The sequence below is a fragment of the Vigna umbellata genome, chromosome 9 (genome assembly GCF_029865625.1).
Source record: "Vigna umbellata cultivar VRB3 chromosome 9, Vumbellata_1.0, whole genome shotgun sequence".
Taxonomy (NCBI): Eukaryota; Viridiplantae; Streptophyta; class Magnoliopsida; order Fabales; family Fabaceae; genus Vigna; species Vigna umbellata.
In genome coordinates, this window is record NC_142173.1 from 52,157,233 (window position 1) to 52,175,715 (window position 18,483).

The 18,483-nt window shown below is 36.3% G+C and overlaps 1 protein-coding gene across 3 annotated transcripts in view; it reads left to right on the forward strand.

Annotated features, from left to right (window-relative positions):
* Positions 1 to 18,483, forward strand: part of ESP4 (HEAT repeat-containing protein) — a 40,512-nt gene that overhangs the window by 12,252 nt on the left and 9,777 nt on the right. For 2 of the 3 annotated variants that reach the window (XM_088098583.1, XM_088098584.1), the window contains exons 10-23: positions 325 to 393; positions 7,986 to 8,102; positions 8,181 to 8,432; positions 8,689 to 8,736; positions 8,815 to 8,952; positions 9,068 to 9,229; positions 9,329 to 9,391; positions 9,477 to 9,584; positions 9,672 to 9,755; positions 9,832 to 9,879; positions 14,926 to 15,000; positions 17,450 to 17,545; positions 17,618 to 17,698; positions 17,780 to 17,851. In XM_088098583.1, the coding sequence (XP_087954709.1) occupies positions 325 to 393; positions 7,986 to 8,102; positions 8,181 to 8,432; positions 8,689 to 8,736; positions 8,815 to 8,952; positions 9,068 to 9,229; positions 9,329 to 9,391; positions 9,477 to 9,584; positions 9,672 to 9,755; positions 9,832 to 9,879; positions 14,926 to 15,000; positions 17,450 to 17,545; positions 17,618 to 17,698; positions 17,780 to 17,851 (1,413 nt within the window). Of the gene's footprint in view, positions 1 to 324; positions 394 to 7,985; positions 8,103 to 8,180; positions 8,433 to 8,688; positions 8,737 to 8,814; positions 8,953 to 9,067; positions 9,230 to 9,328; positions 9,392 to 9,476; positions 9,585 to 9,671; positions 9,756 to 9,831; positions 9,880 to 14,925; positions 15,001 to 17,436; positions 17,546 to 17,617; positions 17,699 to 17,779; positions 17,852 to 18,483 lie in introns of those variants that run through there. The other variant, XR_015782122.1, reaches the window with a different exon arrangement.

Sequence of the window (18,483 nt, forward strand, 5' to 3'; positions counted from 1 at the left end):
GATTGCCTTAACCTTTAACTGTCTATGGTATTAATTTAAATATTAAATGTTTTCATTTTACCTGTCTCAGTTCTAATTTTCAAGAAATTAGGATCTAAAGTTCATCAGTAGTTTAATGCATTGTTATTGTTCATTGGACATATTTGATTTTCTGATGTTTCTAACAATCGCCATCCTTTGCCTCTTTCTATTCTTAAATGCTTCAACTTACGTAATTCAGACGTCCTTAAGATATCAATGTCAATTCTTTCTTGTAATGGTTTGTGTGTGTATTTTCTTCCAGCGACTTTGTAATTGATACCATGCACTCTTCTTTCTTTGCAGTTTCCCTTGGAATTAGACCCATGGAAACTATTACAGAAGCATATTTTAATTGATTACACTGGTCACGAGGTGAGCTCTTGTCTCAAATGTTGCTGCTTCTTTATCAACCTTTTTTACTTAGCTTTGACGCAGCTCCTTGTCAGTGGCCAATAATTATGAGATGAAGTCTAATATTGCATGTTATCTTCCTTCTTTTTTCACACATGTTCCATCAATTTCATGTTTACAGACATCCTAAAGTGCCTATTTTTTTTTTTCTTTCTGATAAAGAGAGTAGGCTTGTTTTTTCATAAAATCAATTATGAACTGGTTTTGAAAGTGTTGGTTCCTTAGCTCAATTGCATTTTGAAAGTCTGAACTTGGAGAGCTTTCATTAGAGACATGTTATCCAAATCAATTCAATTTTGTCATACGTGTTTCATCAAAGAAGAAATGACTGGCATTCTGGATGTGGAGAATATAAGGATCAAAGAAACATGTTTAGTTGTATTAGATTTGTATTGATATTTGTTAAAAGAGACGAAGTTTGAGAAGAGAGACGAAGGGCTTATTTTCTGAATATGCTTGAGTTGGGTTTCCACCCAGCATATTGATCTATTAATAATCAGAAGTGTTACATAGGTACTACAAGTCTTTTGAAGAGAACATTTGAACTATTACAACTTCCTAAAGTACATTGGACCTAGTCAAATACTTAGAAAAAATAAGAACTATTACAACATCCCCGTCAGGCTGGAGAAAGACTTTTTTCCATTCCTTGCTTGCATATTAATAAAAAACTGGGCTGCTTATTAGAAAAGAATATGGAAGAGAAAGGTAAACATGAACTAACATCCAGTTCAATAACTGAATGTTTTTACATCTCTATAATACTTCTCAATCCTTTAGAAAGAACATCTGCATGTTGACCTTGTGAAGGAAGGTACATGTGGAGTACAAATCAAATCTGTCCAACTTTTCCTTTAAAAAATGTCTGTCCACTTCATTGTGTTTTGTTGAATCATGCTGAACAAGATTATTGGCTATTGTGGTTTATTATCACAATAGAGCTTCGTAGGTCCATTCCCAATTAATCTTCAAGTTTTATAAGATCATTTTCAGCCAAAGCAAATTCACATATACCTTTTATCATAGCTCGAAATTCAGATTCAACACTAGATCATGCTATAACATTTTGCATTTTACTTCTCCAAGTTAGTTACCAAGTTTCTTCCAAGAAAGGTACAATTTACAGAAGTAGTTCTCCTCAGTTATTGTCCCTGCATTGTCAAAGCCAATGTAGGCTTCAAATATTTGTATTCCCATTTCTTCTATATTAAATTCTTCTACGTGGTGTGACCTTAAGAGATTGCAAAATTCTATAAGTGGCCTATGAATTTGCTTCTGTTGCACAGTGCATAAATTGGCTGACCAAACCAACAACAGATGTAATATCTTGCCTTGCATGAGACATAAATTGATTTCCCAACTAAGCATAAAATACTTGTAGATTTACTCTATCTTGTAGATTTACAAGTTGTCATAACCGTTTCGTTAAGCAAATCTATGACATTTTCGTTGAGAAATGAAAATACCTTTCTTGGAGCTCCTAAAAATATTTCAGCCTCTTCAGAGTTTTTATCTCAAACTGCAATGCTAAATGTTGACTTAAGAGTTGTTGTTCCTTCCATTTATCATCAGTGACAATGATATGATCCACATGCACTACATTGCTGTCAGTGCACCTGTCTTTAAGTGTTTGAAAAATAAATTGTGATCTCCTTAGCGTTGTTTGTGAGTCCTGCTATACTTAATATAATCAGATCCCTATTATTCTTGGATATAATTAGTTTCTTATGATTCAAGCATATTGACATTACGCACTTTAGTTATAATCTGCGAAATATGGAATAATAAATTGTCATTGCTGACAAATACTGTTGTTTCTCTAGCTAAATCATGTATATGGGATGACTGTAAACATCTTGTTGTTGGACATGTAATATCTGATAGATTTGTTTACACAGTTAATGTGTCTAGCAGTTAGATGTCTAATATCTTAATAGACTTAATATAATCAGATCCCTATTATTCTTAATATAATCAGATCCCTATTATTCTTGGATATAATTAGTTTCTTATGATTCAAGTATATTGACATTACGCACTTTAGTTATAATCTGCGAAATATGGAATAATAAATTGTCATTGCTGACAAATACTGTTGTTTCTCTAGCTAAATCATGTATGTGGGATGACTGTAAACATCTTGTTGTTGGACATGTAATATCTGATAGATTTGTTTACACAGTTAATGTGTCTAGCAGTTAGATGTCTAATATCTTAATAGACTTAATATAATCAGATCCCTATTATTCTTGGATATAATTAGTTTCTTATGATTCAAGTATATTGACATTACGCACTTTAGTTATAATCTGCGAAATATGGAATAATAAATTGTCATTGCTGACAAATACTGTTGTTTCTCTAGCTAAATCATGTATGTGGGATGACTGTAAACATCTTGTTGTTGGACATGTAATATCTTATAGATTTGTTTACACAGTTAATGTGTCTAGCAGTTAGATGTCTAATATCTTAATAGACTTAATATAATCAGATCCCTATTATTCTTGGATATAATTAGTTTCTTATGATTCAAGTATATTGACATTACGCACTTTAGTTATAATCTGCGAAATATGGAATAATAAATTGTCATTGCTGACAAATACTGTTGTTTCTCTAGCTAAATCATGTATGTGGGATGACTGTTGTTAGGATATTTATTCTATTTTATTATCATTATAGTGTGTCAAGGGTTACCCTATTTATCATGATTATATTGTGTCTAGGATTACCCTATTTATCATGTATTTGTGTATCAATTTATTCTTATAAATAGAAGATTGTGAGAGGGATCAATTAAGCCCTCAAGAATTATTTCTTTTCAATCTTAAGTTGGTATCAGAGCGGGTCGATCCCGCTCTGGTTTCTGTCTCGTAATATATATCTGTCCGGCGCCATAGTTCTTCGTCGCCCGCCACTGTCCGCCGCTGCCCGCCGCCGGCCACCGTCAACCGCCGGCCACCGTCGCCGCCGCCGGCCACCGTCGTCCGTCGCCGGCCGCCGTTCACCGCCCGCCGTTGCCGGCCACCGTCGTCCATCACTGTCACAGTTTCCTTCGTCTAAACCCTTAGGGTTTTCTTGTTCCTCGCTAGTACTATTTGTCTTCTTCAGAGATGGCGTCTGGCAGTACTCTTTCCTTCTCTGGAAGTCCATCAATTACCTCCGAGAAGCTAAATGGAAAAAATTATCTATCATGGTCTGCTGCTGTTGAAATGTGGTTCCTTGGCCAAGGGCATTATGACCACCTTGAGCGAGATGGAAGCCATGTGCCTACTGAAAAAGCTGATCAGTGGAAACAAGCAGATTTCCAGTTGTGTACCCTGTTATGGCAATCAGTGGAACCCAAACTTCTTGTATCTTTGAGGGCTTTCAAAACTTGTCACTCCTTTTGGAAGAAAGCCCAAAGCATTTATGCCAACGATATTCAACGTCTCTATGACACTACGAACAAGCTTGCATCTCTTAAAATGGCAGACCATGATATGGTGTCCTTCATGGCTGAAGCCCAATCTGCTGTCGAAGAACTTAGGATGTTTTTGGAAGTAGATCCATTAGAGGATATCAAAAAGAAACTAGACAAATTTTACATGGTGTTGATCCTTCGTGCCCTACATCCCGATTTTGATCATCTCAGAGATCAACTTCTAACTAGTCATGAGGTTCCCTCTATGGAAACATTGACCACTCGCCTTCTGCGTGTCCCGGTATCTCAAACTCAAGAAGCGCATGAACTAGTGGAACCATCTGTCATGGTTGCCACACGAGGAAGAGGAGGACGTGGCACTAGAGGAGGAGGACGAGGAGGTCGGGGACGTACTCAATGCACATATTGTAAAAGGATGGGTCATACTCAAGAGAATTGCTACTTCTTACATGGTTTCCCTTCCAAAACCGCCAATATTTCGAAGACTGAAACTTCCACTTCGAAAACTGAAACCTCCACTTCTATGTTTTCTGAGGATGAATATGAAGAGTATTTAAGGTTAAAGTCTAACAGCTTGGCACAACCATCTCAATCTCCCAATACATCAACAACCTGCGTTTCTCAATCTATGGAATGTCAAAATTCATGGGTAATTGACTCAGGTGCTTCTGATCACATTTCTGGTAATACCTCTTTGTTCTCATCTATTTCCTTTCGAGAAAAACCTCATTTCATAACCCTTGCAAATGGATCTAAAACTTCTTCCAAAGGAGTCGGTCATGTTTCTTTGTCTCCCTCCCTCAGTCTCAACTCAGTCCTTTTTGTCCCTAATTGTCCTTTTAATTTAATTTCCTTAAGCCAGTTGACTAAAATGTTAAATTGTTCAATAACCTTTGATCATAAATCTTTTGTTATACAGGAGCGTGGTTCGGGGAGACAGATTGGAGAAGGATATGAAGCTGGCGGATTATACCATTTTGGATCTCGTCCAAGGGTGTCTTGTGTTGCTGCTCCTAATCCTAAAGTGCTACATGATCGACTTGGCCATCCTCATTTGTCCAAATTAAAAAAGATGTGTCCTGAACTTAGTGGTCTCCAAACTTTAGAATGTGAGTCATGTCAATTAGGAAAACATGTTAGATCTTCCTTTCCTAAAAGGTCTCAATCAATATGTAATTCTAGTTTTTCCATCATCCATTCTGATATATGGGGACCTAGTCGTATCTCCTCCTTTGGTTTTAGATATTTTGTTACCTTTATTGATGAATATTCAAGATGTACTTGGGTTTATCTTATGAAAAATCGTTCTGAATTGTTAGCTATCTTTACATCCTTTTTGAATGAAATCAAGAATCAATTTGGTCAAGTAATCAAAATATTAAGAACTGATAATGCAAAAGAGTATTTCTCATCCTCCTTTTCTGCCATCTTGAGTTCCCATGGTATCTTACATCAGTCTACTTGTCCTCATACACCACAACAAAATGGTATAGCAGAACGAAAAAATAGACACTTGGTTGAAACTGCTCGTACCCTTTTGCTTGGTGCCCATATTCGTGTCCATCACTGGGGGATGCCATCTTAACTTCATGTTATCTTATTAATAGGATGCCCTCCTCCTCTCTTGGTAATAAAGTCCCTTTCTCCATTTTGTTTCCTAATGATCCTCTCTTTCATACATCTCCCCGAGTGTTTGGCTGTGTATGTTTTGTTCATGACATGTCTCCAGGTCTAGACAAACTCTCCGCTCGCGCTCTCAAATGTGTCTTCTTAGGCTATTCTCGACTTCAAAAAGGATATCGGTGTTACTCTCCTGAAACTAAGAAGTATTACATGTCTGCCAATGTCACATTCTTTGAACAGACTCCTTACTTCTCTCCATCTGTTCAGGATGTTTCTATCCTCCAGCAAGTCCTTCCTATTCCAATGCCTGAGTCAAATAGCTCCACTGTCTCTGTCATTCCAAGTCTTGATCACAATCCTTCTACACCTGTTTCTCCACATACTGAGATCATCCCACACAGGGCCTCAATGGATAGTCCACCTCCCCAAGACAATGGTGAATCTCCTACTTCAGATTCTTCTCCCTCGTCACCTCCTCCCACGCCTCCTGGTACAAATGATTCAGCATGGCCTATTGCCCTCAGAAAAGGTACTCGTTCCACTCGGAACCCTCATCCCATTTATAATTTTCTAAGCTATCATCGATTGTCGCCCTCCTATTTTTCTCTTTTATCCTCAGTGTCCTCTGTTGTTATACCCAAGAATGTGAAAGAAGCACGTGATCATCCTGGATGGCGACAAGCTATGATTGCAGAAATGCAGGCTCTTGACCACAGTAATACTTGGGAGCTGGTGCCCCTTCCCCCAGGAAAAAAGGCGGTTGGTTGTCGATGAGTGTATGCAGTTAAAGTTGGTCCTGATGGTGAAATTGATCGGCTCAAAGCTCGGCTTGTTGCCAAAGGTTACACTCAGGTTTATGGTCTTGATTATTGTGACACTTTCTCTCCTGTAGCCAAGATGACTACTATTCGTCTCTTCTTTGCCATGGCAGCCATTCGTCACTGGCCACTTCATTAATTGGATATCAAGAATGCCTTCCTACATGGTGATCTTGAGGAAGAAGTTTATATGGAGCAACCTCCTGGGTTTGTTGCTCAGGGGGAGTCTGGTATGGTATGCAAATTGCATCGATCTCTATATGGCCTGAAGCAATCCCCACGTGCTTGGTTTGGAAAGTTTAGCTCCATTGTTCAAAAATTTGGGCTAAAACGCAGTGAAGCAGACCATTCAGTTTTTTATTGTCATTCTTCTCTCGGGAAATGTGTTTACTTAATAGTATATGTTGATGATATTGTCATTACAGGAAATGATGTTGTTGGAATATCTCAACTAAAAGAGTACTTGTGTAGACATTTTCAAACCAAGGATCTTGGAAGTCTCAAATACTTTTTAGGCATTGAAGTAGCGCAATCAAAAGATGGAGTTGTAATCTCCCAAAGGAAGTATGCTCTTGATATATTACAAGAAACAGGCATGATTGATTGTAGACCGGTAGACAGTCCCATGGACCCAAACCAGAAATTAAGGACAGAAGAAGGTAAATTATTCTCCGATCCAGAGAGGTATAGGAGGCTGGTTGGCAAACTGATTTATCTCACTATTACAAGGCCAGATCTATCCTTTGCAGTTGGAGTGGTTAGTCAGTTCATGCAGGCTCCATGTGTTGACCATTGGAATGCTCTCATTCGCATTCTAAGGTATGTAAAGAAGGCTCCCGGGCAAGGATTGTTATATGAAGATAAAGGAAGCATTCATGTCTCTGGGTATTGTGATGCAGATTGGGCAGGTTCACCTATTGATAGACGGTCTACAACAGGATATTGTGTTTTTCTGGGAGGAAACATTATTTCATGGAAAAGTAAGAAACAGAATGTAGTAGCTCGATCAACCGCGGAAGCTGAGTATAGGGCAATGGCATCATTAACATGTGAACTTATATGGGTGAAACAATTCCTTCAAGAGCTTAAATTTTGTGACATCCATACTATGAAGATGTATTGCGACAATCAAGCTGCTCTCCACATTGCATCAAATCCAGTGTTTCACGAGAGGACTAAACATATAGAAATTGATTGTCATTTTGTTCGTGAAAAGTTGTTGACCAAAGAAATATGTACTGAGTTTATTGGGTCAAACGATCAACTCGCAGATGTATTGACTAAGTCATTAAGGGGTCCTCGGATTGAGTTTATTTGTTCCAAGCTTGGTACATACAATTTGTATGCTCCAGCTTGAGGGGGAGTGTTAGGATATTTATTCTATTTTATTATCATTATAGTGTGTCAAGGGTTACCCTATTTATCATGATTATATTGTGTCTAGGATTACCCTATTTATCATGTATTTGTGTATCAATTTATTCTTATAAATAGAAGATTGTGAGAGGGATCAATTAAGCCCTCAAGAATTATTTCTTTTCAATCTTAAGTACTGTAAACATCTTGTTGTTGGACATGTAATATCTTATAGATTTGTTTACACAGTTAATGTGTCTAGCAGTTAGATGTCTAATATCTTAATAGACTTGATAGACACTGTTGACAATGATTACCTAATGTGTCAGGGACATGAGTTGACATTACGTGTCCTCTACAGATTATTTGGTGAGGCTGAAGAGGAGCCTGACTTCTTTTCTTCCACTACTGCAGCTTCTGTATACGAAAAATTCCTTTTTACAGTGGTCTGTGGTTTTCTTTCTTGATTCTTTTGTCTCCATTTACAAGGCATGAGTTGAGATTTTGGTTCACTTCAAATGCAGGCAGAAGCACTTAGAGATTCCTTTCCACCTTCAGATAAATCATTGAGTAAATTGCTTGGTGAATCTCCTTATTTACCAAAATCGGTTCTTAAAATTTTAGAAAACATGTGTTCTCCCGGAAATGGGGATAGAGGTGAAAAGGAATTACAGTCACTGAATGCGGATAGAGTTACTCAAGGTCTAAGTGCTGTATGGAGTTTGATTCTTCTTAGGCCTCCGATCCGAGATACTTGCTTACAAATTGCTCTACAGGTTTGTCCATCCTACTTTTGTTGTACAAACTTTTGCGCTATTTTAGTTTTGGTTGTTGTTCATAATTCACAATCTCTATTGATTTTCTTTCTTCATATGTTTAGAACTTTAAGAGGTGGCTTTATGATAATTGCCCATTCCTTTTCTACTTGAATTCTAGAAACTGAATTTTCAAACCTTGCTTTCCCTTGTGATTGTAATTTGTTGGCCTTAATTCTGATCTCTTAATTTTGAATTTTTTCTTTTCAAATGAAAGAGTGCAGTGCATCACTTGGAAGAAGTGCGTATGAAGGCTATACGTCTGGTATGTACAGTATAAATTCCTGTTGAATCACTCAGTTGAATGCGTATCAGCATTTGTCAATTTGAGCTCTTCTTGCAGGTGGCAAATAAGCTTTATCCTTTGTCATCCATTTCTCAGCAAATAGAAGATTTTGCAAAGGAAATGCTTTTCTCAGTTACAAGTAACGATGTTTCAGAATTAACAGATGCTGAAGGGTCCATTGCTGATTCACAAAAGGTATTCACACATGCATGGATTTACTTTTTGTCAGTGAGTCCTCTGGATGGCAAGTTAATGTCATTTTTGTTGTTGAACTTGATATGATACTTTGCTTTTGTCTTTTCATTTTCAGGGACCTGATGTTGAAAAGGTTTCAAACGAACAATCATCATTGAGTGGCAGCACTAAAGATGTCTCAGATAATCGTCAATCATGCACATCTGAGAGTGTCTCACCAGATTCAGTTTCTGAGGCTCAGAGGTGCATGTCATTGTATTTTGCTTTGTGTACAAAGGTATTGTTTATTTTCCCTAGTATACATGCTTTGATACTATGTGACTTATGTTTTGTTATTCAATTGGAAGTAATACATTTGGATCTTCTATGATGGCAGAAACATTCTCTCTTTCGCCAAATATTTGTCATCTATAGATGCACATCAAAGGCAGTGAAGCAGGTTTCGGTTTTTAAAATTTGGGATCTAGTGACTATTATCAACTAATGTTCTGTCTATAAGTTACATAATTTCTTGTATGCCACAGGCAGTGCATCGACAAATCCCAATACTAGTACGAACTATGGGTTCATCTTTAGATCTCCTTGAAACTATTTCGGATCCTCCAAACGGAAGCGAGAATCTTCTAATGCAGGTTTACTGTTTTACCTTGTATAATATTTCATTGGTTTGAAATTTTTGATATATATTGAATATTGATAATTTTACATTGAAATGTTAGGTGTTGCATACACTTACAGATGGTACGATCCCTTCTAAGGATTTAATAAGCACTGTGAAAAGGTTGCATGATTCAAAACTCAAGGTATTGTGAATTGTTGTCTTAGCAGTTTCACATTGAAACTTAGGATTATGGTTAATAGTTTGTTGATTCTATACAGGACGCCGAGGTTCTTATTCCGGTATTACCATTCCTATCAAATGAAGAGGTACTCCTTATTATTCTTTCAATTGGATGTAAAATTCATTTTTTCTTTTTTATAATAATTATGATTTATCTATATACTTAAGAGTTGGGAGAGAAACCAAAACTTTATTATTATTTTCTCTTAACCCTAATACATCACTAATCATACTTATATAAGAGATATGAATAGTAGTTCAGCATAAAACAAAAAACAGAAGGCTCCTAAAAAGCCTACTACTAAAATACATTACATTTCAACATACATAAAGAATATTAAACTCTAGGTAAGAGAGAAACATTAAGTTGAAACCGTGTTCTTTTAAACATCAGAGGTGCCTTATTTATTTTGTGAAAAAGGAATCAATACAACAAATATAGGATATGATATGCTCTAATAACAAAGTCATTAGAGTAAATAAAAGCAATCCTAATAGTATATATATAATCTTGATGTTTGTGATTGTATAAGACTAGGTTCTTACATCTCTATATTATAATACTCTTTCTCATGTTGAAGCATGTAACTCGTATGTTATGAGTACTACAAAGGTAATGGATTCTTGGTGATCTAGTTAGCCAATTGTTCACTAGGATTGACAAGTTTAGTGGTGATCTAGACTCCGATTGTTCCTTAGAAAGTAACAATCTACCTCAATATGTTTAGTCCTATCATGAAAGATATGATTAAAGGAAATTTGTAATGCTGCCTTGTTGTCATGTGCAAGGTGCATTTAGGAGCTCTCTTCCAATTTGAGCTTTTTGAGGAGTTGCTTTTATCCATATGAGTTTTTCGAAGGCATTCTTAATATACTTAGGATCACACAATGATATCCCAATTGTCGTAACGGGGAGAATTTAAATATTGACTTACTATGCCATAGCAAAAGAGAAGTTAGGATGAGTCACAAAGAGGTAATTTAGTCCGCCAACTAACCTTCTGTATCTCCTAGGATTAGAATATGGTTCTAGTTGGCCAAGTGGAAATTTGACACTCGGATCCATTGGTATTTCCAAGGCTTAGTTTATCATCCCCAGTTCTTCTAGAATGTGGAAAGCATCTTTTCCCTTTGATATAACCAAACCATCCGTGGATTGTCCACTTCTATACCAAGGAAATACCTTAGGTGGCCAAGATCTTATATATGATACTTTTAAGCAATATATTGTCTGTCACATAGTGTCTTTCTTAACAATGCGTACACATATACAATGAGTTGGATGCATGTAGAGAATCACAATGAAACAGAGAAAAATGTATTATACAAAATTGCTAGGTGATAGTCCAAAAGTGCCCAAACCATGCATAGGTGGAATTCTTAAGCAACAAACCCAAGAGATATAACCAAACCATCCTAGGTTATTGATAGGCTTCTTTTGTCAAGAAGCTGATCAACACTCCTTAACTCTCAAGCACACACGAAAAGACACAAAACATTATGTATATTATTGATGTATGAGTGAAACAATGTACAAAGAATCACCTCCCAAGGAAGCCTCTCTCCCTCCACTGGAACAATCCAGTCTATACCAAAAGAATACAAAATGAATGATCCCCCCCTGTACAGAACACACATTATTTATAAAGTCTTTCTTCCCCTTCCCTCTCACTAACTAACTGACAAACAATTCTTCCTTCGATCCTAAACCCATGATATCCTATCACCTTATATCCTATAATATTATATCCTATCATTACACCCCACTGCAAAACAACCTTGTCCTCAAGGTTGGAACCGTGAAACTTGATCTCATGGGTCATCTTCATCAACGTGTTATCATATGAAGGGAACCCACTGGTTACTGCTTGCAAGTTTAGATCTGGAGGCTTGGGTGGTGGCAAATCCTCCCATGACTTCTTCTCTTCCATTAATAAGAACTGCTCCTTTTCCAAGATTCCCTTGGACCATATGACTGTTCTATACTGCTTTTTGACATGGTGACCTCTTACATTGTAAAGTATGAGTATCACAGTTTGCTCTGGTGACCTCTAACATTCCTGAAGTTTCTTTCCTACCATCTTTACCTTCCACCATTATGAGTAATATAAGATGGCTAGTTAATAAAGATTCTGCAAGAAACCTGGAAATTCCTTTGTGGCCATTGCTAGAAGCTAGATCTGCAGGTGTTATAACCTCAGGAATTTCAGGATATGGATCTGTAACAACCCTAGTGGATGCACCCATGGACACCCATACCACAACTAGGTCACTTCCTGACACCACTGTTTCAACCCCAGGCCTCAACATTTCTTCGCCTTTCTTCATTGTTTTGACATACCCACCAAAACCTACCACTTTATCTTCACTACAAACAACAACTTTTGTAGCTTTACTTGGAGAAGCAAGAGTCTCAGCCTTCCCATCATGGTCTTCACCTGATGTATTTTCCCTACCAACATTTGTCACATTATCCACCCTTATAGCAGCAACTTCTGCCACTTTCTCCACAGTCGCCACATCACAATTTTCGTCATTGCCTTCCTCTTCACATATATTTTCTTCTTTAATTCCAATATTTTCACGTTATCCATCCTTACAACAACACCTTCTGAGACTTCTGTAGTTTGGGCTAACTTCTCAAAAACAGAACCTCTATCTCTTACTCTGAACCTCCTTATCAGTACCTCTACTTGCTTCCTCCAATTCCATTGCACTTTTACCCTGTCTTCCTCCAGCTCTTCCTCTGAACCATCTTTCTTTCCTTTTATGATAGATTTCTCACTTCTTTCTGAGCCCTTTATGTGAATCTTGATTTCTTGCAACATTTCTTTTATTTCTTGGATATCTCTTCTCCATTATGCCATCCCATTTTTTATTCGCTGGCCCTCGTCTCCAAGGTATTGTCTCTTCCTTCCATGCTTCCACCCTTTCTTGATCACTTCTTGATTCGACAGTCCTCTCCTAAGGATATCCGACATTCCTCTCCTAAGGCTATTCGGCAGTCCTCTTCTAAGGCTATCTGGCAGGTCGGACCAAACTTGATAGGCTTCTTTTGTCAAGAAGCCGATCAACACTCCTCGACTCTCAAGCACACGAAAAGACACAAAACAGTATGTATATTACTGATGTATGAGTGAAACAATGTACAAAGAATCACCCCCAAGGAAGCCTCTCCCCCTCCACTGGAACAATCCAGTCTATACCAAAAGAATACAAAATGAATAATCCCCCCTGTACAGAAAACACACTATTTATAAAGTCTCCCTTTCCCTTCCCACTCACTAAGTAATTGTCAAACAATTCTTCCTTCTATCCCAAACCCATTATATCCTATCACCTTATATCCTATCATATTATATCCTATTAGTTATCCACTTATGTACCAAGAAAATTCCTATGGTATCCAAGATCTTTGTATGGAACTTTTGAGCAAGATATTTAGTTGTATAACGCCCTCCTTATCTTTGTCTATGATAACAATGCGTCCTCATATACAGTGAGATAGATACATCCTTGGAGAGAATGATGTTTAAAAAGAGAATAATGTAGCATTCCAAACTAGTGGATGATAATCTGAAATACCAAAAACCATATCGGGACCTGCATATGAGAAACCAATTAAACGATTCCCCCTTGAGCAACAAATCCAAGATGTTGCTTTATGCTAATGCACATAATGATGGTGATGGGGAGAGATAGTAAAGACAATATGACTCACATTTGATGCCAATTGTTCGGCTTGACATCTGATGTTGCAAGGTACCATTATATTGTGAGAATAATATCATGGGATTGGGTTAATCAAGTAACCTATTGTAAATTAAAAGGACTATGAAGGACATGAAGACAAAATCGGAGGGGTTTTGGTACCAATGTCCCAAGCCTGTGTTTGTGAACCAATGACAATAATTACAAAGGGCTAATTAACAAAAATAGTAGTAAAAGCAATTACAAGATATGTGATTAGTTGAAGCAAAGCTAATGATCCAAGGACCAAGGGAGATTGAGAAAGACGGATGAATTACCAAGTGTACCACTAGTGGATTGGTGAGTCTCAATATTTGATAAAGTTTTCAAATTTTGTTGGGGATAGATCAATTGGTAGTGTAGAGGCAACAAGTGATTCTACTGTTGATATCGGGGAAAGAGGCAACAAGTGATTCTACTGTTGATATCGGGGAAAAGTGGTGTGAACGAGGGAGTTTCCCATGCACCTTCTAATATCTATCAATTTAATGTCCATTGAGGTGACAATATTTGCATTTTGAACCATTTTTTGAATTATGTATGTTGGAGTGTTCAAAATGATTACTTTGTCATGTGAAGTCAATGTTTTCCCCTATGGATGATTTTTGTGGCTCTGCGCTTACATTTTTGAAGAATGCGAACGAGTGCAAATGATGTGGGTGTCGTAGTAGGCTTTACTGGTTATCCCAAAACCTGATTAGGGTAGCAACATACTCTTGTGGCAAGCCATACAAAGCCCTAGGTCATAAAGAACATACTGCGGTAATCAAATTCCTTCACATACACATGGTTGAAGGAGCTCATCAAAATCATGCAAGGCAGCATGAAGCTGCCTAGGATAAGAAAATGCAAGACCCTCGAAATGTTGTGGAGCTAGGTAGTGTAGATCTTGGCACATGCCGTACAAACATGTGTCATTGGTATAAATGGCAAGATTTTCACTCCAAATTGGTATGTATGTCACACGGGGACAAAAAGACGGGTTTTACTGAGATCTGAATAGTGGATCTAATAACAATACAAAATTTAGCATCAAACTCTTTTCATTGTTCTCATTTTATGTAGGAATGAATTCAAGGCTCTAGGTAAAATTAAATATTCAGCTGGAACGTGTGTTTCTAAGATAATACGAGTGTTTTATTTATATTGTGAAAATGGAATTGATACAATAAATAAAGAGATTTGATGTCCTCTAATAACAAGGTATTATATGAGAATAAATAAAATTGTTTCTTGATTATGTAGGATCAGTTCATTACTTCTATAATTATAATAAAGAAAATTGATTTCACTTAAACAAGACTTGTTTTTCTTCTACTTCCTATATCTTGAATGACATTGTCTTTCCTTTGGCGGACATTTTTTAACAATTCATTTGTCAGGTAATACCGATTTTTCCTCACATTGTGAATCTTCCTTTGGAGAAGTTCCAAACAGCACTTGGTCGCATATTACAGGTAATCATTTGTTTTATAATTATAGTAGAGCTTATTTATAGCTACAACCAAGCATGGTAGTTAGTATATTGGTAATAGAATTCATACTGTGTGAGCCATTTATCGAAACTGGATTAGAAACTCAAACAAGGAAACTGAAAAGTTTGTATAGAAGTTTCAAAAGTTTACAGATATACCACTAACACTTTGAGGATCCAGAAACCTCCCGTTAATCAACTAATAGTTATCACACCCAAGACCTGAAAATGCATTTTTATATATATATATATATATATATATATATATATATATATATGTATATATATATATAGATGTGTGTGTGTGTGTATATATGTATATGTATATATATGTATATATATATAAGCTTCCCAACACAACAACAAACTTAAATACTAACAGATTTTACAGCTGTTTGAGTTAAAAGCATTAGCTGTGTTTTTTCTTTTCCCTTGTTTCTTCCTTCATAGACCTTCGTGTAGAAGGTTGTAACCGAACAATACCCGCCCCATCAAGATGCACCTTCTCCCAAAGTGGAATTGTGGAAAATGTTTAGTGATTACAGAAACTTCCTCCTAGTTGTGATTCCTGCTATACAATATCAGGATAATTGAGTTTCATGTTGCTTCTCCTCAAAAGTAACTTCCCCTGTTTTTGTGCTCTTCTTCTTCCTCATGCCCTTCTATTAATACCATGGCATTAAGTTGTTTGTTCTTGCATTCATGATTCACATCCGTTTTGATATTTTCTTGAAGCTCTGACTATGTCAACCTTTTAAAGTTGCCTTTATTGTGACCATCACTGTTAGCCTTTATGTCATTACTGCCCTTACTGGTAACAGATTGAGAAAAAGAATTTGCTTCTTGTGATGATCTGGGTGGTGCTGAATTCATCGCTGCCATTGATCCTGGAGGTGTTGTTATCCATTCCTTTGATCCTTTTTGAATAGGAAAACTCCTACCCCTTCGTGTGTCTCTATAATCCCTATTGTCTTTACTTCTGCTATATTCTTCCTTTCAATAGCGTGGGCTTTGTTCATCATTTTTGAAAGATTATGTTTTATACAATTTGGATTTTGCTATGATCTCTTCCAACAACCAATTAAAAAAAATGTCATTGAATATTACTCATCCAACCCCTTAACGACACCAACAAATCTTTCAAACTGTGTGATTAGTTCATTATTCTACTACTTCGGAGTCAACAATGATACAAAAGGGTTTCCTATCAAAATCAGTTGGAATCTTTGAATGAGAGCATTCTTGAAACCAATAACTTGAAAAAGAGAGTGGCTTTATTATTTTCATTCATAGCAATTATATTCTCCTTACCTCTATTTGTAGTAATCTAATCTTTTAAAAAAGGGATATAAGGAAACAATATACTGAAAATAATCTAGAAGATCCTACAAATATTTTTTCTAATTAGGAAGATTCTGTAAATATTTTCTCTAATTAAGAAGATTCTATAAATATTTTCTCTAATTACAACACAATCCAAGACTGATTTGGGTTGCATGTTTCCTACTATTGAAGTATAGCGCATTTGCCTTCCGTCGCCACCATAATCACTTTCAATTTCTTCTCTTGAACCTCTCAAGCGGAAATAGCGCTCAGCTTTTCCTATCCATCCCATACCATCTACTTCAAATACAGGAATGTCAACCTGCTTCCATTTATCACTATATTTATTTCCCAAGAACGTTTCACTTGCTTATTCTTCTTGTGTACCTTCACTAGGGACTCTTTGATTTATAGAATTTGCTGCACTAGCACCTTTCCGACATCCTTAAGTCACAAATCTTTCCACAATCTTTTCCAACCACGTCTTGTGTGAATCCTGTTGTGCAAGACGAGATTCCAAATTTGCTTCCATTTGGGTCAATCTTGTGTCTAATCTTGCTTCAAAACCCTCTGTAGTGCTTCCACTTGTGTCTAATGGTCATGAAGCTTGAGATTTGAATTGCTGAACAGCTTTTTTTTGTGGCTGTGTCTTGGAGTGAATTGTACGAGTTAGTTTGGAATATTCATCAAAACTTTTTGGCATGCGTAATGTGATGCCTGATATTTTGCTGGAAGACCACTAGGATTCCCAGTTAAAGTAATAAAGAAAAACTATTGCAATTTGAGGCACAATAATGGCTATATTTTTAAAATACTGTTTTTTATAAAATGTCTCATTTGTTATGTTTTTAAAATACTGTTTTTTATAAAATGCCTTATTTGTTATGCTTTTATAATGGCTATATTTTTTAAATAGTGTTATCTAAAACAAACAATGCCTCATTTGTTAGGATTAGCCTACACATGAAATTTAGAGCTTGTGTTTAAGTTTTAACTTCCATGATTACCAAACCTTGTGGGATATTATACATTTAATTATAATTAAAAAAATAGTTCCCAATTGTTGAGTATATTTTTGTTATTTAATTAATTGTAGAGTTCTTTCCCAGGGATCATCACAGTCTGGTCCGGTGCTTTCTCCGGCTGAAGTTTTAATTGCAATTCATGGAATTGATCCTGAAAGGGATGGAATTCCCTTGAAAAAGGTAGGTATGCAATGATATTTGGTTTTATTAAAAAGTGAAACATTTTTCACAATTAAGTGTTTTTATATGCAGGTGACAGATGCATGCAATGCTTGTTTTGAGCAGCGACAAACTTTTACGCAGGAAGTTATTGCAAGAGTTTTGAATCAGTTGGTGTGTTATGCGAAAATTGTTTTATATGTTTGGGCCTTTGCAAGTTAGTTGATCTCACACGGCAAATGATTTTTAATGCAGGTTGAGCAGATTCCTCCACCTTTACTATTCATGCGTACAGTGTTACAAGCAATTGGTGCTTTTCCAACACTGGTAAGAACCTTTCCCAGGAAATGTTATAATGTTTTCAATTATTTATTGTGGACTAGAATCAAAGAATTCTACGGTTAGTTGATTGTTTCCAACTATTAGTGTTGAATATACTAAAACTAGATATAAGATTAATCTCTCTTATGTCTAAAACACACATAAGATTATATATTTATATATGACAACAAAACATAAATATGGTAAATAGAAGATATTGTTACTTAAGATTGAAAAGAAATAATTCTTGAGGGTTTGATTGATCCCTCTCACAATCTTTTATTTATAAGAATAAATTGATACACAAGTACATGATAAATAGGGTAACCCTAGACACAATATAATCATGATAAATAGGGTAATCCTAGACACAATATAATCATGATAAATAGGGTAACCCTTGACACACTATAATGATGATAAAATAGGATAAATATCCTAACACTCCCCCTCAAGCTGGAGCATACAAATTGTATGTACCAAGCTTGGAACAAATAAACTCAATCCGAGGACCCCTTAATGATTTGGTCAATACATCTGCGAGTTGATCGTTTGACCCAATAAACTCAGTACATATTTCTTTGGTCAACAACTTTTCACGAACAAAATGACAATCAATTTCTATATGTTTAGTCCTC